The sequence below is a fragment of the Epinephelus moara genome, chromosome 7 (genome assembly GCF_006386435.1).
Source record: "Epinephelus moara isolate mb chromosome 7, YSFRI_EMoa_1.0, whole genome shotgun sequence".
Lineage (NCBI taxonomy): Eukaryota > Metazoa > Chordata > Actinopteri > Perciformes > Serranidae > Epinephelus > Epinephelus moara.
In genome coordinates this window covers 25334138-25356612 of record NC_065512.1, presented here as the reverse complement: position 1 = coordinate 25356612, position 22475 = coordinate 25334138, and the positions used below count along the sequence as shown (strand labels likewise).

Genomic DNA, 22475 nt, shown 5'->3' with positions numbered 1-22475 from the left:
TGTTGGTGAAAAGAATCATGTTCTTTTAACTTAACCTGGTTTTATTGTGTGCTATTCTTGCGCTTGTATTTTCTTTTTCCTGCTGTGGTTTTCAGGGCCGGCTGTTTCGTATTGGTATGATGAAGTGAAGTGTTGCTGATCGTAATAGTGCTTTTTTTTCACCGGCTATAAGCTTACAGGTTTCTCGTTGTGTTTACCCGTGGCTTGGTGCTGGTATGCCAGTGCTATGCACTGTTTGTAACCATGAATCATACTTACTAAACATGGGTCACTCATATTATTACCATGATTCTGTGTGCTTAATTTTCAGGGAATTTTGTGTTGGCTGTCTCATGTTAAGTGTGGTATAACTGTCTCATCAAATGCATTGTCGTGTCAATAAAATTCCAATCTTTTTTTTATCTTTTCATTGTCACTCTAAGTGACAGTGTATGGCATTTTTCTGTCATTCACCAGCAAGGTTCTTCTTTATTTGTGCCAGCGTTCTCTGAATATCATTATTGAGAGCCAAAATTCATTTGATGTTGATAAAACTGTTATAGATCTCAACTGGTGAAATTCTCATAAGATTTCATCATACTTAAGAAGACAAAGAATGACAGAAATGCTAATCTTTTTTGTATCTGATTGTTCTGAAGAGTCGCATGGATATCCATCCCATCTATTATTGCTTGTTTCCCATAAGTCAGCATCACAGTTGCCTCACGCCGGTTCCGTCACATACCATCCCATATTGTCATCCATCTGTGACTTGGTGGGCCCCATAATCTCGCCGTACCTCTTCAGTGATGGCCGTGTCATTGTGCTGTAAGTTTCTGAGGAGAGCTTTGCCTGTTTCTGTGATAACAGCTTTCCCAGTCCCCAGCTTAATAAATATCTCACTCGAAGCATGCCAAAGCATTACTTTTCTATGTTGATCAAAACAGCCAACTTACAGATGTCCTTTCAGCTTTGAAGATGGATTCAGACAAGCAGGGCAGCGAGAAAAGTGGTTCCATGAGCCCAGACAGCATCGGATCGGAGAAACGCCCCGAGGAGTTTTTTGAGCCCCAGATGCAAGGGTTCTTTGCTGGTGAACGAGTTGTACCAGAGAGCCCCACCATGGATATGCCATCCTTTGTACCTCCGAATGTTCAAAACCAAGCCAAAGAATGTGTCAGATCACTCACACTCCAGCCTACATATGGCGAGCCTATTACAGTGTCAGAGAAACAGCCATCAGTGGAGGTGGTGGAGATCAGCAGCATAGGTTCTCCCTCTGATTTCTCATCACTGGGAGACAAAGTTCAAGGAGGAGAATCACCGAGGGATGCTAGAGACAGATCTGGCATGTCAGCATATTTTGAAACATCAGCCATGGATGTTGATGAGGCGCCGCAATCTAAAGGTGAGGGTTATTACGAACTGAGCAGATCTGGTGAAGAGAAGAGTCCGGCTGATGGCAGGCCTGAGGAGATCAGCTACAGCACACTCGCTGAAGCTCAGGATAAACCCGAAACTAAAGAAAGTACAGCAGAGGACACTAGAGTGTTCACAGTTCCTGACAGGAGTAATGAATGCCGGCTTTCCCCGGGTAAATTGGCCTTAGAGCAGAGGAGTTACTCACTTAACATCACCATTGGGGCAGTGGATCCGAGTGGCCAAGGGAAACCAAGGAACTTCTCCCCGCTGGCCACAGATATCATGTCATACACTAGTGGAAGTCTAGACGATTCAGCAGACTACCTCCCAGTCACTACGCCCTCTGTGGACAAGCCTCCATTGTTGCCTCCCTTGATCCTGGAGACTGCAGCTTCCATAACTTCAGATTCCTCATCTCCCCCAAGGACCACAGAACCAGTTTCAAAACCCAGTCCTGAATCGGAGTCGCCAGAATCACCACAGCCCCCTAAGAGCGCGTATAAGAATGGCACAGTGATGGCACAAGACTTGCCTGAGATGCTGGACCTTGCTGGTACCCGCTCCAGGCTGGCATCAGAAAACACTGACCCAGAAATCACACGGAGAAAGTCAATACAAGCTGATGCCCCACTCTTTGCTGATGACCCACTGGCTAGCTTAGTTTCAGGGGAACAAAGCCCCGGGGCCAGAAAGAGTGATAGCCAGCTGGAAGAGATGGGCTATTGTGTGTTCAGTGAATATTCAGGGCCCATGCCATCACCTGCAGATGTATTCAGCCCTACAAACGCTTCTGCACAGGCCTTCACCCCCTCCGTCCTGGAGGAAAAAGTGGCTGAGCAAGCTAGGAAATTAGCAGTCAGAGACACATCTGTGGAGGACAAGAGCCAGCCATCAGGAGGTGCTGATGTCACAGAGGAGACAGACCAGAAGCAAGAAGAGACAAAAGATTCTGCTGAAGAAAAGAGCAAGGAGGTTGCAGATGAAGAGTCCAAAAAATCTGTAAGTGAGACGCCAATTGCTCAACCGTGTGATTCCTTTGTGACACCAACGGTGACCGTGACTCTAGAAGAAGGCGGAAGGACAGAAAGTGAGACTGAACGACAAGCCAGTGGCGAAGGCTCGGCGTCAGAAACCGAGATCGCCGACTACGAGAGGCAGATCCGCAAATTGGAGATGGAGGACAGGCCTCTGAGTTTGGAGGAGGAAAGAGAGCTGCAGGAGCTGCGGGAGAAAGTGAAGCTGGTCCACCAGGAGGCCTATGAGGAAGTGGATGCCGAAGATGTGTACCAGCTGACCGGTGTGGCCAAGGACCGGATTGCCAGGCCAGTCAAAACGTCACCTGCTTCATCTGTGGACAGCAACATAGACGATGACAAGCTGCTCTCCCCGGTACTCTCACCTTCTAAACTTAAACAAAGAGAAATGTATGGTTCCCCCAAAAGAACACCTTCACCAGTGTTAGGAATAAACAAAGAGAAAGAGGAGTCAGAAAGAAAAATGAGGGAAGCAGAGGAAAAGAAAATGAAAGAAGAGAAAGAAGAGGCAGAGAGGAAAATCAGGGAAGAGGCAGAAAAGAAGGAAAAGGAATTGAAAGAGAAAGAAGAGAGGGAAAAGAGGGAGAAAGAAGAGAAAGAGAAAGAAGAGAGGGAAAAGAGGGAGAAAGAAGAGAAAGAGAAAGAAGAGGCTGAGAGAATACTGAGGGAAGAAAAAGAAAGGAAGGAGAAAGAACAGAAAGAACAGGAGATGAGAGAAAAGGAGAAAGAGGAGAGAGAGAGGAAGGAGAAAGAAGAAAGAGAGAAGAAGGAAAGGGAAGAGAGGGAAAAGTTGGAGCAAGAGGAAAGAGAAAGGAAAGAGAAAGAGGAGAAAGAGAAGAAAGAAAGAGAGGAAAAGGAAAGGATAGAAAAAGAGCTGAGAGAGAAGGAAGAGAAAGAAAAGCTAGAGAAGGAACTCAAAGAAAAGGAGGAGAAAGAGAAGATAGAAAAGGAGCTGAAAGAGAAGGAAGAGAGGGAGAAAGTGGCAGAGATGGAGAAAAAGGTTGCAGAGGAGATCGCAAGACAAGCAGAGGAGAAAGCAGCCGCGGAGACTGTGGAGAAAGAGGCAGAAAAACCTGCAGAGGCTGAGAAGGGGCAAGAGGAAGGTGAGGAGGACGTGTTAGAGAAAGCAGTGGCAGGAGCAGCGATGGTAAAGGAGATCCCAGAGACTCGCGCTGCCATCGAATCAGTGGTGACGGTCGAAGATGATTTTATCACTGTGGTCCAGACCATCGATGAAGCAGACGAGCCTGGACACAGTGTTCGTTTCTCTGCTCCGCCTGAGGCTGAGGCCCTTTGTGTTGCTGCCCAGAAAGAGGAAGAAGAGGACGAGGAGGAGTCTGTAGAGTTAGCCCAAGAAGCAGACATTGAGGCTGCAAGTCTAGAAGAGGTGGGTGAGGTTCCTGAGGCCCCTGCCACCCCTGAGAAGGAGGCTCAAACCATAGAAACTGAAGGACAGACAGAAAGCTACGATAGAGATGAAACCACAATGGACGACTCCATCCTTGACAGCTCCTGGGTCGACACACAAGGTGAGCTATCTTTGATGGTTTGTTCCTTTATTGTAGCCATGTTTCCATAAACTTATTATTAGTTTGACCAATTGATCACGCTAATAGGATGTTTTACAGACCATGGTTATCTGCAAAACAAATTTAAAAAAAGGACTGTTAAAATTGCGACTGATAAAAGCAGGTTAAAGTGTCTTTTTTAGATTGTTCAGGGTGGTTATTGCAGAGGGAATAAAGGATTTCTTGTAGATGTTTTTCAGGGCCAGTGGGACTTTGTAGCATCTGCCTGATGGCAGTAACTGGAAGGAGTGGTGGAGAGGGTGAGAAGGGTCCTCAGTGATCAGGGTGGCTTTCCTGATCAGTTCAGATAGAGGAGTGATAGAGTGAGTGATAACAGGATGAAATATTGAAGGTGAGAATGGTTTCAATGAGGGAACGGTAAACCAGAGTTAAAATGTCCTTGCTGACATGAAAAGCACTGAGTTTCCTCAGCAGGTGGAGGCGCTGTTGAGCTTTTTTGTACACAGAGTCAGTGTACTGTGAAGATGAAAGACAGGTGTCTATCTCTGTGAAGACGGAACCTGCTCTACCAGGTGACCCTGACTACTGAGTGGATGGAAAAAGAGGTGATGATGATAGTGATTTCTCTCTGCCCCCACAGCACAGCTCAGCACAGGTCTTTGTGATGTTGAGCTCAAGTGAGCTATCACCAATTTTTTTGGACCAGGTTGTTGACTGTCTGCTAGTATTGGTACAAAGCATTGTTGCCAGTCAGGTTAGACACCAGGGCCATGTCATCTGCGTACTTAAAAAGTGCCATTCCTTCACGGCTACAGGAGATACTATTAGTACAAACAGAGAAGAGATGAAGTAATTCCGCATAAAAGCTGTTATGCTCACCTGAAGTGTTTTTTGCCTTTGTTTGTTTGGTGATACAATAAAATGGATATGGAAATGCCTGTGCCAAATAAGTTCTGAACATATAACTCATATGACTGATCAGATGTTTCCGTTATCGGCGTCTTTTCATGCATTAGAATCAATGCATTAGTATGTCTTCGTCTCTGGACAGCGTGAAATACGGCCAATACTAACTGACCTGCAGTAACAATTAAAACTTGCCCAATTGAAATCAACCCCTGAAAACCTCTCTCTCCATAGATGGATTAGATGGTCAAGGCAACTTGATTTGTGTCCTCTACTTCTTGTACTCTGATGACTATGTAAAGCAGATGTGTTGTGCAATGGGCAGGGTGCAATTTGTTGGCTGATGGCAGTCTGTACATGTACTGTAGGTACTGGGTGTGTGGGATTGTTAATAGCGACAGCTCTGTATGGACTGTGTATACGTAGGAAGTGTATGTATAAACTTTTTTCTATCTTTAAACGGCAGGTGCCACATGTATCCAGTACAAATTTCCTTTGGGACAATAAAGTCTTTCTTATCTTAACTGGCTGATTACAGTCATGTGTAAATTAGCCTATACCACCAAATTCTGATGAAACCACGCTTTGCGGTGCCTAGTTTATTTGCTCCAAACCAGTTGATGGAAACATGTCTAAATCGCATTTCTTTTTTTTTTCTCAACATTTTAAAAGTTTACTTAAAATTCCCTTGACAATTTTATGGAAAACCAGCTATTGTTCTTCCCTTTTCTATCGTCTACTGTTTCAAATAAACACATTGTACTAAAAAAATAATACTGTCTTGTGTTTTTCATGTCCTGTTTCGCCGCACTGCAGATGATGATAAGAGTATGGCGACAGAGCAGATTGAGCCTTTGCCCAAGGTGCTCAGCCCAGTCAAAAAGCCTGGCGTGGTCCAGAACAAGCAGACGCAACTGAAGAAGACGGAGAAACAGGAGAAGCCAGTCAAACCAAAGGCCAAGGGAGGGCGGCCTAAAGGCAGAATCTCCACACCAGAGCGCAAACCTGTCCGCAAAGAACCTGTCTACATCCCCAGAGAGGAAGTCAAGAAGAAAAAAGGTTCTCATGATTTCTCGAACTATTATCAGAGTTGAAGTAGGAGGTATTTATAGACATTGTAGTTGTAGATTATAACCTTATCAGATATCTAACCTGGGTATATATTACTTTTCCTTGTCTTGTCCTTTGAGTAAAACCATTTAAGGCACAGGCTCGGCATCATCATGTGCCCAAACTGGGGCTCTGCTGTTCTAAATTCACTGAAAACACAGTGGCTTGTGATTTATCGCCTACCTATATAGCTATTTGTGTCAAAACATGCAGTTTCATAATAATTCACTGACACAGTCATTTGAGTCAGCTGTTTTGAGTATAGTTCAACAAATGCAACAACTAAAAAGGGTGTCTGGGGAGTTTATATCCTGCAGCATTCCCTAATTTAACATGGCTCATCTGTCTCTGCTTATTGTTGTGTCTCTGCCTTTGTCAATGGCCCTGTTTCCTCTGGTAGCTGTGATAAGGAAAGCCGACCTTACCAAAAAAATGGAGACTCAGAGTCAATCCCCGTCCAAGAGGAGTGTGGTAAAACCAACCGTCCGGCAGACCCGCCCCACTCAGCACCACTCCTGTCCCAGAAGGAGAACCACAGGTGACGCATTGCCTCGGTCTCTTACACAACTGGTACCTCCACTGTCTGCTTCAGTTGGTTTCGGCATCCATTTTGTTTCATTGATTACAGTGGTTTGCTTTTGTCATGTGTTTCTTTGATTTTGATTACAATAAAAAACAGACTGCCATTCATGTTCCATTTGGTTTCATTTATTTTTGTGAGCATCCTTTCTTTGTTCTTTGAAGAGCAACATAACACTGAGCTGAAAGCACTGACATTGGAAGGTTGTGAGTTCAGGATTCATTGAACACTTTCCAGATACACTTCATCATTACTGCAAGGTCAGCAAAACAAGATTTTCAGCTGGTGTTAAGGTACTTTTTAATGCATCCTTTTCCGACCAACACTTTTATGTTCATTGTGATTTGTTTGTTGTCTGATTTTTTTATATACTGATATTTTATATAATTATTCCATGTGAATTAAAAGTTGTCTGATAATGAAGGGCAAGTTGTCTGGTGTAGAAGAACCTTCAAAATGTTCCTGACCTCTCTTGTCTCTTTACGAATTACGTATCCACTCAAGCTCTTTTAAACCTATGGTTGCCAGGCAACTAGTAATCCATGGTTTTGTTCTATGGACCTGATACTATAAAGACTCTGTCCCAGAGGCACTTTGCACTTCATTTTCCCCCGACGGACTGAATTCTGTGTCACTGATGATGAAAGCTCAGTATACTGCTGCATTGCCCCAATTAGATTATTTTCCAGGGTTGCCTTACATAATACAAAATCCCCCATTCTGTGTGATATCTTGCCAAATCTTTGCAGAACAGAGCTCTCAAGGGGGCAGCAACCCGCTCCCAAAGAACATTCGATTTGTCATATAGCTCACCCTGCCAGGTTTGGGAATACAAACTTGTATTTTTGATTTGATTTCTTCTGAGAACCAAACATGCTCACAAGGATACAAATATGATGATAATCCTTCAAAGTAGGACGTTTAAAAAAAGTTCTCACTTCTTCCCCATCAGTGTAAGAAGGTCAAATCATGTATCTGTCTGTGTGTTCGAATATTCCTGTAAGTCTGTTTCTGTCTCTCTCTCTCTCAGAGGGGCTACCAGACAGTCGTCAGCCTCTCAGTGTTGCCAGACAGTCCCGCGACAGAGCATCGGTGAGTACACTCCATCAGCCCAACAATGGCGTGACCTCTGGCTCCCAAACCACTCAGAGAAATACCATATCAAAGCTTTACTGGCAGACAGCCTGAATCACCAAGTAGGTTTGCAGTACAGCAATCGAATAAACGTCAGTCAAGACAAACTGACACTGACGCAAGAAACCAAAACTTTCTCCCAAACAGCAGCAACTGATTCCCTCTTCTCCTGAAATCTGGATTCTCCAGTGTTAGATCTGCTGTCAATCATCTTTTTGTTGTCCTTTGGTAGAAAGAGCTTTAGAGCAGAGAGGTTGGTAAATATGAGCATGCTGTGCACAGTTTGCTGACACTGTATTACAGTATGCAGTTAGTGCATAATAAAACAGGTTTCAAATCTTTGCCTCTTGCTGCTAATATGAAACTAATACACAGGTTGCCTCTTGCATCTTTAGCGCAGACATTGAAACAACAAACAGCACATTAATTAGGCAGTATAATTGTCATTAGAATTGAGGCTTATTAAAAAGCTGTGACATATTTTCTCCAGAGCAAACTAATCACCTATTCAGATAAACACATTACATACAGTTAAAGCAAGTGCTGTCTCCCCTCTGTCTATCTGAGCGCTAACCCCTGCATGAATAACAGTGCATTTCATTTCTGTATGAACACCACTGTTCATTTTCTCTTTGTATTTTATGAAAAAGTATTTATGTTGGTTGCTTTAGCGTTTTCTAAAATGTTTGCTATTGTTGCCGCGTTTAATGGGTTTTTGCACAAGTAGAAAAGGCAGATCCATTTAGAGCCCTTTTTTTAACTGAGTGGGTGTCGAATCACCCCGTGACATTTCTCCAGCGGCTGTGGTCGTGACTCCATTTTACTCCTCCACCATGGTAATGACAGTTATTGTGTCTAAAATAACACAGTTTCTGCATTTCTTAAATGTCATGTCATAACAGTACACTGTAAGTGTGCTCTGTCACTCCGAGCCCACATTATATTTCACTTTTGATTTACACATTCTATTTACAGTCTCCTGGTACATCTGTTGCCATGCAGTCTCACAGTGTAACATGAAATCTTGCGCAAGCATGGTGAACAATATTCTTCAAAGCCTTGTTTTTTTGTTTGGCATTTTGATGTCATAAACTGATATGCTCACAATGAATGTGCATGGGTGGCTGTTGTGATGGATCATTAAATGTAAACACACAAGATCTGATGCTGATATCTCATCCCTCATCCCACAAAGGATGCATGAGATCTTGCGCACTGATAATGCATGTTGAAGCACTGTTATTTTCACCACTCTTTTGTCACCCTGTGTCCTTTATTTTGGTATCATGCTACTCACCCACCGGGGCTCATCGTTGTACCATCTCAGTGCCATGCCCATCGTTTGCGACTAACAAAGATCCCCACCTCCATATCCAGAGTGGCTGCCTCATTAGATAGACCTCGCCCGTCCTCAGCAGAGCCTCAAGGCTCTCCAGTATTACAGAGACTCATAGCCAAGGTAGGTGAATGGTGGCACTGTAGCTGCAGGAGTTCCAGAAAGAACATTAACATACATATATATATATATTGACCTGTCACCTTGTACTGAAAATAAGTCACAGCCTCACCGGCCTAAGCATCTACTTCTTGTCTCTGGTGTTTGTTTCCCAACAGGACGGTGGGTCATGGAGCCCTGAGAAGAGGTCCTCTGTGCCGCGGCATGGCTCCATTCTGAGTCGCCGCCCATACCATGACCACGAGGAGAGCTCCACTTCCATCACCAGCTCCGGCTCCACAGCTCCTCGCAGACCCACATGTAGGCTGCAGCTTCACTAATCAACTTACTTCACAAAGTATCTGTATTTAAGTGGTATTAGAGTTAACCAACATCAAGCTCTATCAGCCTCTAGTATGAGCCACAATGAACTAATTATACCAATATAAAGGCAAATACTGATCCAGTGCTGATAATTGATTATTAATTTCTTGAAGCTCACTAAAGAGAGTTCAAGTCCTGCCTAATTCCCTTGCTAATCTCTGTTCGTACAGCTTCTGTAGATCAATGGGTTTCTATCATCTGTCTTTCTGAGAAGCTAACACATTCCAGGGGCCAGATACATAAACAATGTGTATGCACACGAACCACGTGTATGCCTTTTCCTACACATAAACTTGTATTTATAAAGGAAGAATGTGCAGTGAAAATATGCACACCTCTCGCATATTTCAGACCAGGCGTATATATGGTTTAAGCTGTGGTAGCTGTAGATGATATGATCAGGAAGAGATTTAATAAATGTTGAGAGATGGGTAACATTGTTCTCTGATTGCGTTGTTATTTTTGCAGGTTACACAGAGTTCTGCATTATGTCAAAGTCGCATTAATTAACTCAATTTTAAATGATTTGTGTGATGAATTTCATCATTCCTTCTCTTCACACAGAGCCATCATCTCCCTGTCAATGGGTGTTTAATTTTATCCTGGATTGTGTAGCTCATTGTAAAGTCAGTTTCAACTTGAGCGCCATGAATGAATCACTGATCATCCTTCTGACATGTAATGATAATGATTATTGAGATCTACCCACAATTATGATTTGCAGAAACTTGATGAATTAGTGGTACGGGCTGTAAAAATAGCCCCAGCTGTGCAAAATGACAGCTGTTGTGGTGCTGTTGGAGAACCTCATCAACCCAACACAGTCAGTGAAATTGTGCTTTCTTTGTATATTTCTCATTGATGAGGTTACTGAGTGGTGGAGCAGACACAAGTGTTGATATGCAAACTAATATTTAAGGGCGTTTCTACGTTCATTTATGGCTAACTGTGGGAGCAGAAATGAGACAGGTGAATGTGCTCCCAGTTCCATAGTGATGGCGATTTATAAAACAGTCAACCTTACATGCAGCCGTTTTGGTTGTGAATTTGTATGCATCTGGCCTCTGAGGTTTTATGTATTATGTATGTAGATTTTTTCTAGCACTCAGTAAGATACTGTATGCTGTAATCGCCATCTCACTTCAGTTCTCTTTCACCAACTCTGTAGCTATAGATTATATCAACATGTTTTTGATGTTCTATTTACAACTTGCCTTTAGCACAGATCCAGGTAAAAGGAAATTGTTGTTTACATCCAAGAACCCTTCATTCTACCTTTGTCTCTCTTTCTGACTCCCCACACTAAAGCTTTTCCTCTTTTGCGTCCTGTAGCGTTTCGCCCAGAGATGAGGGCAGAGCATAGGACAGGACGAGCACCTAGCATGACAGGTAAATGGGATTCTTTATACTTCTGTCACTATGACAGCTGTATTGGATTACATTAAATTGTACAAGGTTAACTTAATGTACTAGTAACTTTGTGTATAAGGATACAAGATTTTAGTAGGGCAGTATTTCTTTTGTTAATGGAATTCAGTTGTCAATAAACTATGTCAAGTCTTTGTTTTAGTGTCATGAAATACTGTATGAAAAAGAAAGAAGGAATACTGTATATTTGGTGGTCTGAAAAGTGACTTTTAAAATCCTAAAATCTCAGAGTCTGATGAAGTCATGATTTACTCTTCCATTCTAGCACTTAGCAATATGGGCTATAATTAATATTGTGATAAGGCCATATCAAGATACATGATATATATCTTGATATTTTGAAATATCCTTTAAATGGCTCCAGACTACTAAGTCACTAAACTACTGAATAAACTACAGTTACAATAAAGTTAATAGTGTAGCTACTGTTATATAATAAAGTTAAATGTTTTTGTTGGTTTTTGCTGTTAACTTGAAGTTTCTGGTCAACAATTGTTCTTAGCAGTTAGTTTAAAGTTAAACCATTGCCGCGGTGCAGTTACGCTTGAAGATTGATCCATTGTGAGCTGGAAACAAACTAACAGCTCTCCAGTTTATACATTAATACATTTTCACAAGTTGCAGTGGTGCTCCATGGTCACAAAATGTGACTAAAGAGTCATGGTCTAGAGCCCCGCAGATTCGAAAATAAAAACATTAATTTATACTTAATGTTCTCGATATGGTAATTTTATTCATCCCCAGTGGAACAAGCCGGGATACATTGAGTATAACCAATATATTGCCCACCTCTATTTCATACTGACCAATAACCCTATCAACCCTGCAGATATATAGTGTTTTAGACCTACTTAGTACAGGTAATGGTAGTTTAATCATTTAGAAAAGTACGTTATTTATAATACAGCACTAATTGACTTTCATCTATAACCTTCATCCTTATATTCCTCCCCACAGTTACAGAATCAATGCGCTCCCGTTCGGCTCGCAGTGGCCACTCTACTCCCCGCACCCCTGGCTCCACAGCCATCACCCCAGGAACCCCTCCCAGCTACTCATCGTCCTCAAGAACCCCTGGAACCCCACGCTCCCTTAGCTTGATTTCCCAGGAGAGGAAGGTGGCCGTTATTCGCACCCCACCCAAGTCACCTGCAACCACGCCCAAGCAGCTCCGCATCATCAACCAGCCACTGCCTGACTTCAAGAACATCAAGTCTAAGATCGGCTCCACAGAGAATATCAAGTATCAGCCCAAAGGAGGACAGGTGACGCTCTTCTACCTCACTTCCCCCCCCAAAACCTGTAGCTTCTATCTAACTACTTGCTTAGTTTGTTCACATCTGCAATGTTGCTTTCCTATTTCTACTGGATATATGTGTCTCTTTCTTCCCTGCATGTCTCAGTTTTACGTAGGATCTCAGAGATTGTTCTGGTTTTCATAGTACACATAACGCACAGACATGAAAATCTATATCAGTCCCCCTTCTGTCCATATAAATGTAGACATCATCAGCATATAAATAAGTTTTGTGATTAAGTCCTACCATATTGTACCCTGGATCCTGTCCTTGAACCTTTAAGCAACTGCAGAGGATTAATTGGCAATAAAAAGAAATGGAGACAGGCAACAACCTTGCCATGTCTCTATGTATGAGGAAAAATCAGTAGAATATGAACCACTGTTATGCATCGAGGCCAATGGTGAATGTCCTGGTACAAATTGTTTTGTAAAATGTCTTCATGTCTAACATCTTCTGGCTTTTTCTTCCGCCTTGATATGCTTATTTCCCATGGCCCCTCTCTCCTTCCTCTCCACACTCATTGTCTTTTTTTAGTGTCTTAGCTACCTCCTAGTCCTTCAATCATGCTGACTCACCAGTGCAGAAGACGATGAGATAATGAAGAATAGCGTGTTGTTAAAACAAAGAAATTTAATTTTCACAACCCATTTATTAAACACAGAATTTGCATTGATTAAAACTAAGAGCAAGTAAGTAAGAAAAAATGTGGAATTTTGCACATTATTTTCAAAACCTACAAAAAATGAAATGCCAGTGTTGCTACAGTTTCCCCAGACCTTAATGATCAATGACAACTTATGTAAATGAGTAGCCTAGAACTTATTTAAAGCAATACTTTTGATACATACATTGATTTGAATAATAACATTAATTATCCAGCTCTGCAGTTCCTTGCAGAATTTAGCTGCTTTCAGTTCATTGTTTGGATTCACCAGTCAGTTTGGTTGACTCCCAGTAGTGCCCACTTATAAACCTATATGCAGCTACCCCTAGCAACTGAGTTCATACTAGGGCACACTAGGGTTGGGCAATATGTTAAAATTTTCAAACTGGCCACGGTCAACCCAACAACCACCACCTTAACCCCCCAAATATTCAATGTCTCATTGGGATAAGGTAAACAATTAGTTCTGATAAGATCTGAAAATATGGTGGTTTTACAATCCTTTTTTTCTATTTTTCCCTGCTGTTTCTCTCTGCCCAATGAGCAGCATTTCTTACTCATTCTACAGAGGCAAACCGTCCGTTTGCTCAACCATAGTTCACACACATAATTATGTTGGAGCCAGGATAAATGTAAAGGGAGTAAAGTGAAATTTGACAAAATATCAGACTCAGATTTGTGCAAATGGCAAGTAAGAGCTCTAAATGGCTGTCCATGTTGGTCTTTGTCTGATGGATGTATACAGAGAGTAGGCAGTTATTTGACATCACATTAACCTTAGGCAGTCAAACTATGTTAAGGCTCTGCTGCTGTAAGGTTGATATAGACTCTGCCTGCCCTTCAATGCTCCCAAACTGCTTAAGGCAGGTTTAGCATTGTTGAGATAAATGCACTCTGGCTGTAGTGCCATTCATGGATCAATAATCATGAGGAGTAAAGCTGAGGTAGAGATTTTTATATCTAGAATGATTGCACTTTTTTTTTTATGTTGACAAGATCGCAAGTAAGAATCAGGTCTCTGTGAAGTCAGATATCTACTCATGTCTTACCCTAAACTTTACAATCTGAGGGCCCAAATTTCAATAAACAGAAAGTGACCTGAATTTGACTCTCAGTGAGTGTCAGAGCTGTGAGCAGTATTTGTCCCCTCAGTTTTCCCCCAGCTCTGCCAAGTGAGGACAGCACTTCAGCTAACACAAATCTACATTTCAGATTGTGTTTTTTATTGCTGCACAGAATCTGCATTAGCAGGGTGTCTGGGAGTGTGTACCCCACAGTCTGACAAATATGGTGTTCCAGTCTGAAACACAAAGTCAGCGCTGCAACCGGAAGAATAGTAATGAAAACAGCAGTGTGTCTGTAGCCATCAGCTCTTACAAGCCTCCACTGATGACCTGATTAGGAGTCTAAGCGTTTGGCTGACATCTTTATGACTTGCCAGGTCGCTGCGCTGCTCTGTGCAGCCAACCACAAAATAGGGAGGGTCATGCTCCAAACGCCTGCCTGTCATCTGCAGGAGAAATGGCCTGAGAAGAGTTTCTGTGCATGTTTGCATGTGTGTTTATGTGTGTGTGTGCAAGCATGCATGCTGGGTTGTAATCAGTTATTGTGCTATATCAAAGCTGGCTTTATTGTTACTAACATGCAAGTGTCTTTTTGAGGGGAGGTGTTAAAACAGGAGGTTAAAACAGTGGCAGGCTGTGCAGAGAGGGGGACAGCTCACCACCAGGAATTTGTGTCATGCCGCCAAAAGTTGTCACCTGATGCAAAGTGAGCATGTGTGAGAGATTGCCTTGACAGCGCAGATAGTCCAGGGTTTACAATGGAAGACATTTTAGTCTTAGTCTTGTGTGGAAGCAGTTAGCTGATGTTTGAGGTGGAATTTGGGTCCTTTGTTTGTGCTTGTTTTTGGCTGTGAACCTTCATCTGTGTCCTGGAAGAGGGTTAGCTCTTTATTAGATACACACAGCAATTTATTAAATGACTTCTTATGTCCTACCTTCAGCTGAGAATTTGCACAGGAATCCCAGTCCTGTCTAGACAACCTTCAATGTCTTAACCACAGCCCCACAGTGCATGTGTGTGTGTCACCCCAGGGTGGCAGTAGGTGTCTCCCATCAGACACAAAATGGTGATGGCAGCTTTCATCTAAACACAGGGGTGACTGTCTGGGCAGAACAATTGTCCTGATTCGCCCGCTTCTCCTTGGCCACAAGCTGTCTGACACAAAGTTAAAATTGAATCTGCCTCTTAAGGCAATGGCTTTATAGTCCTTTGATGAGATGACCTGAGGTGTCAAAAAGGCATATATATGTATGCTTATGAGATTCAGAAAGAAGTATCTAGACAAAGCTAAACACTGCTACTGAGTTGTGACATTTGAACCACAGTTGAAGTATGTATAAATCACTTGCTTAATTCTACATTAAATTATTATGTTAATATACACATGTATTGTTAAAGTGGTCCCTAACTGTCATTTTTGGACCACTGTGCTTTATTCCGATGTAATAGCAGAACAATATAAACATCATTAATGTGGGCTCATGTTTACAAATTATAGAATTTGACCATATTAGCTGCAGTCAATCAGAATTACCAAGCCAAGCAAAACTTCAAAGGCACGCTGCAATAAGGTTCATGCAGTCTTTTTATGTGACAGCATGTAGTTTTTCTTCTAAAGCTGCTGCAGTTAACAGAGATGAATAGTTCAGTTAGAGGTTTCTGTTGCCACTGGATGAGGTGTGTAATGATGGGCTCACCTCCGACACTGGGAGTAGAAAATCATGTGGCATTATTGTTATATATATATTATATTCCATTGTATTTTAGCTACAGAGCATAAAGAGTTAACTGAGATATTACATAACCTCAGTTACAGGACCTCCAGCAATAACACCAAGGTAAACAATACACCCTTAATATTTTGATGTAACTGTAAGTACTTTACTCATAAAGTTACAGTTTGGTAATGTAACATTTTAAGCAGCAATAACTTAGATACCAACTTCCTGAGTTTGTGTACATTACTTTGTACAACATTAGCATAGCTTCATGTTGGTAAAGATTCTAAGTCATCCAGGTCATGGCAATCTTAAGTGCAATATCATAGGCAACTTGACTTGCGTGTGTTTCTTGATGACGTTTCGCTTCTCATCCAAGAGACTTCAGTTCTAAAGGCCTGGTGCAGAGTTGCAGGCTTCAAACTCCGTGTGGGTGTGAATCCTTACAGAGTCGTTGAGGTCACATAAGAGCTCAGAGTTTCAGAGTTATTAAGGTCGCATGTGAGCTCTGAGTTGACCCACCCGACTCTCATGTATGTCATTAGGGTTGGATGGGTCCAGGTGTGAATGGGTGTTAAGCTGTCTTGGGAGGAATCCTACAATTGCACTGTTGGTGGGTCATAAGTAGAGTCGTAGGCCATCTCCTCTCTTTAAAGATGGTCATTCCAGTTTGACTTTCACACCTCTGTCAAACCATCTGTCTTCTCTGGCCAAGATGTGCACATTGCTGTCCTTGAAAGAATGCCCCTTTTCCTTTAGATGTAAATAGACAACAGAGTCTTGAGCTCGCTGGTGTGGTTGCTTTGTTTCACCAATGTACAAATCTGTGCATTTGCACAGCTAGTGTTAGCAAACTAAGAAAGGTTAGTACAAGTTAATTGCTGCTTAACTTTATATCGAGATATTAAGATTGTATTGTTGTCTTTGGTGTTACTGGTTGAAGTCATGCGGCTTATTTAAACGTATGAGTACACGCTATCATATCCTGATGATCACTCCTGGCATACGCAATTCACTTCTGTCTTTAAGCTTGGGACTGAAAGTGGTCTGACAGAGGAGGTGGGCCCGAGCCTGGAGCTCTGCAGCTAGACCCTGCTTAACTTGACAGCAAAACATTTGAAAGTGTAGTGAAATAGGAATACAAAAGCCACCTTTTAAGATCTTTAAAGAAGTATTTTACTGCTGGAAAGACAGTCTTTTCACAAAACTGAGCTGTGCTAATTGGTGCTACTTGATCAGAAATGGACTGTGGCATTGTGTTTCGCTCAAGATGTAGCAAACCTACAACTACCAGAATGCACTGCGCCACATCAGACCAATAAATGCTCACGCTGGTTGATGGCATAATGCAAACTCATCCATTTGACACAATGGCAGCCAATTGACCTATTGCTAAGCCACGCCCCCCTCCACTCACTCAGACAAACTATCAACATTCAGTGACCAGCGCTACGGCAGGTGTCACAGTACACGGCATTTTGCAGGAGGCAGTTGATGATTTTTGGAGACATAACGAACAGATGTCATTGAGAAGTAACCAGAAGGGCCTAAACTACGCATTGGAGGGATATATTAATAATTTTATTGTTGAGAAGGTTGATGACAAGCTTAAATTACAAGCCAGAATTTACAGGTCACAGTGTATGCTTGTGAACCACATCTTGTGCTGTGTGCCACTGAAGTTAAGGTTTTTGGCTCAGAATATGAGAAAAGGATAACGGCCTTTATATCATCTTTACCAAGAGTGTGTCTCCGTTAATTTCGTGCTACAGTATTTACATTGAATCATTCAGTATAATGTTTGCCAACCTTTGTTATCTCTGCGATTACAGATAAGTTAATGAAGCTAAGCTCCAGAAGTTAACGTTAGCTTAACTAGAGCCCTTTGGACAACAGTTAACAATGATGTACAATCACCAAAGTACAAAACTAGAACAAAATAGGCTAATGAACTCCCAGCAAACAAGGTGACATGATGAACAACGCAGCTAGGAGCTAACGTTAGGCTAACTTTAGCTAACGTTAGCTAGAGATGTTAAAGATAACTTTATATTTCTTTCCAGCAAAGTGACAATATGTTGCCTCAAACACAATGTTGACTTACCTTAAAACAGATGTAGACATCATTGTTAATCTTATTCACGTTGAGTTGATGTTGTGGTCTAACGTTACCACACAACTTTATCCAAAGGAGACACTTTTCTCGGTTGAGATGTGGTTTAAAGTGTAAAAAATACACCTCGTCATCCAGCCTCTCAGGATACCTTGTGTTGGAGTTGCATGTAAGACCGTGTGACCATTTTTAAACTTCAAATTTCCGAAAAAGTTCATAAAACCAAACAAAACTGACTTTCTGTAATGCATTTCAATGGACGTCCAGGCAGAGAACGTTCGAGTGTATGCGAAAGGCTATACGCACGCTTACTGTTAAATGGTAAGCAAAAACATAATTCTGAAAACATTTGAGGTGAGATGGATATCTAGGCACTAGAGGGATTTTACCACAGTACATTTTCACATACTACCCACATTATTTTGACACTAAGCTGGTTGAAAATCAGCAAAGTATCCCTTTAAGTTCCTGCTGTGGTCCTCTTCCCAACCCACTTGCCCGCCTTGTTCCCCCCGTGACTAAAATATTCCTAAACTACCCATCTGTAGCAAATTGCTGTTGTCATGCAGATCCTATTTCCGCAGTGTCAGTGCCAAGAAATGCAGTCCTGTTTTAATCAGGTTTTCAGTATTGTGGTGGCCTTTATTAGCTACGAGATAAACAAATCCTCTCCACCCATAGCGGACTATGCAATATTTTAGTTACCCATAAAATACAGGCAACAGTCTTTACATAATAGCAATGTAATCCTCTCCTGATCTTTAGCGGCACCTAGCAACTTTTCCAATTTCCAAGCAGCTGTAGCGAGCCTCCCCCAGCCCATCAGGTCTCTGCCCCGCCACTGACCTGTCTAATGATTGTCCTTATAGAAGCACAAGGACCAAACTATGCCAACAGAGGCCAAACACAAGGCCTCTTGGATCTGGAAGTCAGTGCTGCGCCTCATCTCCGTTACTCTGTGCCTGTCAACGGCACACAGTGTGACCTGGACCCAAGACCTGCTGGTACACCTCAGCACTGTTAATTATGGCACCATGTATTTTATAGAGCCTGGATAAGAGTGTGCTACTGAAATAATTGAAAACCTTTACAGTGTTTAATTTTAATCAATTAATACAGTTAATACATTTGAGGGACTATTTTTGATTGATTCAATTTGCATTTTAATGAGACATTAATAAAGTCAAAGTAAAATCATTTAATTTGCAAATTAATAATTCTGTGAACTTTTTCTTTTACACGATTAATTGATATTAAATTTTGAATAATTAATGAAGTCCGACCCGAGGAGAAGCAGCAGGAGCTGTTTGGACAGCTGTTGTAGGAAGGAGTCATGTGTGGGTTAGACTATATTGTGCACTTACATCTTTAGATTCAAAAGGTCCACCTTTAAAGTCCCCATGAAATATGCGAATTGATCATTTATCTCTTCCTATATTCCAAATATACGTGTAAAAATCAATATCAGAGTACTTTTACATTAAAATCCGAGTCTTTTCTCTTCATATAAAATGGTTTTAAATGTTCAATGACTCATCCTGAACTCAGGGGCATTTCAACAGTTCATCCAATCAAATCAAACCAAACCACCCTTCACCATTTGTGGGTTGTTGGAGCTAGCTAACAGAGCCATGTAGAGAGAAACAGGAAGTGACTGGGGTTTATATATAAGTGGGCAAACCTTTGTTTTCATTTCCAAAACAGTGTGGAGGAGGTCTAATTCATTCATCTCTACCTCATCCTCCTCATTATGTAACAGCGAGGGAGGTGTGCATGGAGCCAACAGTTCACTCCCCTGGAGCTCTGTATCATGCAGAACTCTAGCCCTGCCCATTCATTTTTTTCAGTTAATAATTGTATTAATTAATTAAAATTAAATTCTGTGATTACATTTGAACGAGTAAAAGGTTTATATGTATTTGGGTGCCACACTCCAGGCTCAGTTGTTTTCAACCTAGAGTCTGCTTAAAAGACTACACCAAGTTTCTGTCCTTTTAATAAATGAACCATAACTTTACTATAATAATAATAATCAGTACAAATGACAGATTGTCTGTTCCACTGGCTCATGGGGCACTAGAAAATTTGAGTTTGGAGAAACTCTTCAAATATATGCTGCAAGGTTTAGATTGCTGTAAACAGGACAACATTAAAGAACTATGAGCTCCAACTAATGTCAAGTTTTGACTTGAATTTCGGCCACAACAATTTTGAAATTTCTATTGAAACTCAATCAGGAACAGTTAGGGCCATCTATGTACATAAAACATATTTTAATAAATTGTACATGACTCTCTTCCCAGTGATACTGTGACAAGTATTCATTCCCATCCACCATGTAAAATAAGAGGCCCATACTGTCTCTGTATTTCTCCGTAGAGTCATATTTTAAACAAGAAGCTGGACTTCAGTCACGCACTCACAAAGTGCAGCTCCAAGGATAATCTGAAGCACTCTCCCCGTGGAGGCAATGTATGTACCCTTCTGTCGTGACCAGTTGCTCCCCCCCCCTCTTTATCCTTAGATGGAGTGTGAATGACGTGCAGCAAGTTGCTTGTTGTTGTGCCTCGCAAACCTGGATACATGGCTAGCTTGATGGTCTAGTATCATAGGAACCTTAGTTTGCACTCCCTTTTTTTCCACCACCATTTGATTCTTACCACTGAACCTTATAACTATGAATGTAATTTATTGTTGCCCCTTTCACACTCTGTGTGGGGTTAATCAGTGTAACTTTTAAAGCATAGCTTTACAATTATGACACAATACAACTTTGTCAATTTACAGAGGAATTTACTTGGCATTCTGAGGCAGCTCTGTGTACACCAAGTTGAACAGGCAGTCACACATGACACTTATAATAGATGTACAAAACATGTCAGACAGTCGTGACAGTTATACATATCAAATTATATCCTCTGCATTAAGATCAACAGGGTAGACTGATGTATAAAAGCATGGACAGTGGGCAAACGTTGGTATTCACAGTGAGAAGAGAGAAGAAGAAATACTGTTAGCAAGATTGTTATGCTAAGCATTACCTTACTGACATATATATGAGCACAAAAAAAAAAAACAACTGGTCTGACAGTGTCTGATTTAGCTACCGTTCTGCTGTGAGCGCAGTGCCATAAAACCCAAAATAACCCAACTGTCTGGCACCAAGGTGGCCTCATGGTTTGAGAAAGCCAGATGACCAAAACCATATGCTGGCTAATGTCTGCCAGGCTCAAATATCATTGCACAAGTCACTTTATATCCTACCAGTCCCATCTAACAGCTGTGGCTTGACTTCCCACTGGAGTGGGCTGAATATGGAGGAAATATTACCCACTGACATCACTGCCATTAATTTCCTTTGGCTAGTGTCACATATAGTGATCCTTTAAAATTGTACATTTTGTGTCTTGTCTGGTGTTTAGTAGTTAGTTCTCACTCTCTTATTGCAGCTATTGGAGATGTCACAGGAGTTGCTCTACCACCAAGTTAAATTGCAAATTGTTCTAGTAAATTCTAGCTTTTGCCTTCCCTGGTAATGGCAGTGATTTTCAGTTTTCTTCACATGAAATGTCATGATTCATGATGTCACCCAAATGAAACTGGCTTTGACCTTCCTTCCTCCCTTTTTGCCTCACATCCATCAATGGAATAAATGCTTGCTTTCAGCATAAGTCGAAGCATTGTGAGGTTTTATGAGTCCGATGCTATGCAGACGACAAATGTAATTTTTGTTTAAATTAAAAGATTTGAATATTTTGCTGTTATTGTTCATTTACAGTGCTGCACTGTGGACAGGTTGTAGTCAAAAGAAAGGAAGGCCTAAAGCATTTCTATTATTTTTAATTAGGAACAAATGACCAAACATTAGCCCTTATTAAATTACCATAAAGAAATGAGCAGTGTTTGCAAATGAAACAGCTTATGTACAGCTTCATTTCTAATTTCTAACATTTAATTCAACATTCAGGATTGCTCACTGAGTGCAATTTCTGTAGCCCTTTATTGGTTGAGAGGACTGTTTAATTTCAACTATGGTTTATTCCCTGCATTTGTCTGCTTATTTAAAACCAGAAGTATCACTTATAAGAAAGTTTGTCTCTATAGCCCAGTTTCCACCGAGCAGTACGGTACAACACGTTTTTTTTTTCCGTTTCCACTGTGAAAAGTTGTGGATGGTACCAATGGAACTGTTTCGTACCGTCCCCATTTTTGGTCCCCCCTCTGTTGGGGTACCTAGCACACAGATCTGGTACTAAAAGGTGGAGCTGTGAACACTACAGTCTGTTAATTGGTCAATAGCAGACGGTCACTCTGCTCAGGGCTGAGTTGTGTATGGTTTTGAGGCTTCTGTAACCACTGTTCATACTGTGGAGAGTTTTACATTATTTAGTAAACTGTAACTCGAAAATAAAAGGATGTTTTGTTGCCTCTTGCAGCAGCTGTAGACTGAGAAAAATAACTTAATTCACTGGGCCGACTGCCGGCGACTTTGAAGGTGGAATTTTTACTTGTAATGTTACTCATTGCATGAGGTGAAATATGACATACACTTTTAGTAATGAGTGGATCTTCAAGCGTTAATATATATTAATTTCGGGCGGGTTATGTAAACTGCATGTATTCTAATCCTTACTTGGAGAAAAACAAGCCTGGCGGAGTGTCGTTCCTGTGGG

The 22475-nt window shown here is 41.5% G+C and overlaps 1 protein-coding gene across 1 annotated transcript in view; it reads left to right on the top strand.

The window, feature by feature from the left end:
• The window catches only part of map2 (microtubule-associated protein 2), a 134776-nt gene that overhangs the window by 97964 nt on the left and 14337 nt on the right, over positions 1–22475 (top strand). Inside the window, exons 9-16 of the mRNA XM_050048797.1 lie at positions 950–3964; positions 5687–5929; positions 6381–6518; positions 7591–7652; positions 9022–9153; positions 9309–9450; positions 10846–10902; positions 11899–12206. Coding sequence (XP_049904754.1) covers positions 950–3964; positions 5687–5929; positions 6381–6518; positions 7591–7652; positions 9022–9153; positions 9309–9450; positions 10846–10902; positions 11899–12206 — 4097 coding nt within the window. The remainder of the gene's footprint in view (positions 1–949; positions 3965–5686; positions 5930–6380; positions 6519–7590; positions 7653–9021; positions 9154–9308; positions 9451–10845; positions 10903–11898; positions 12207–22475) is intronic.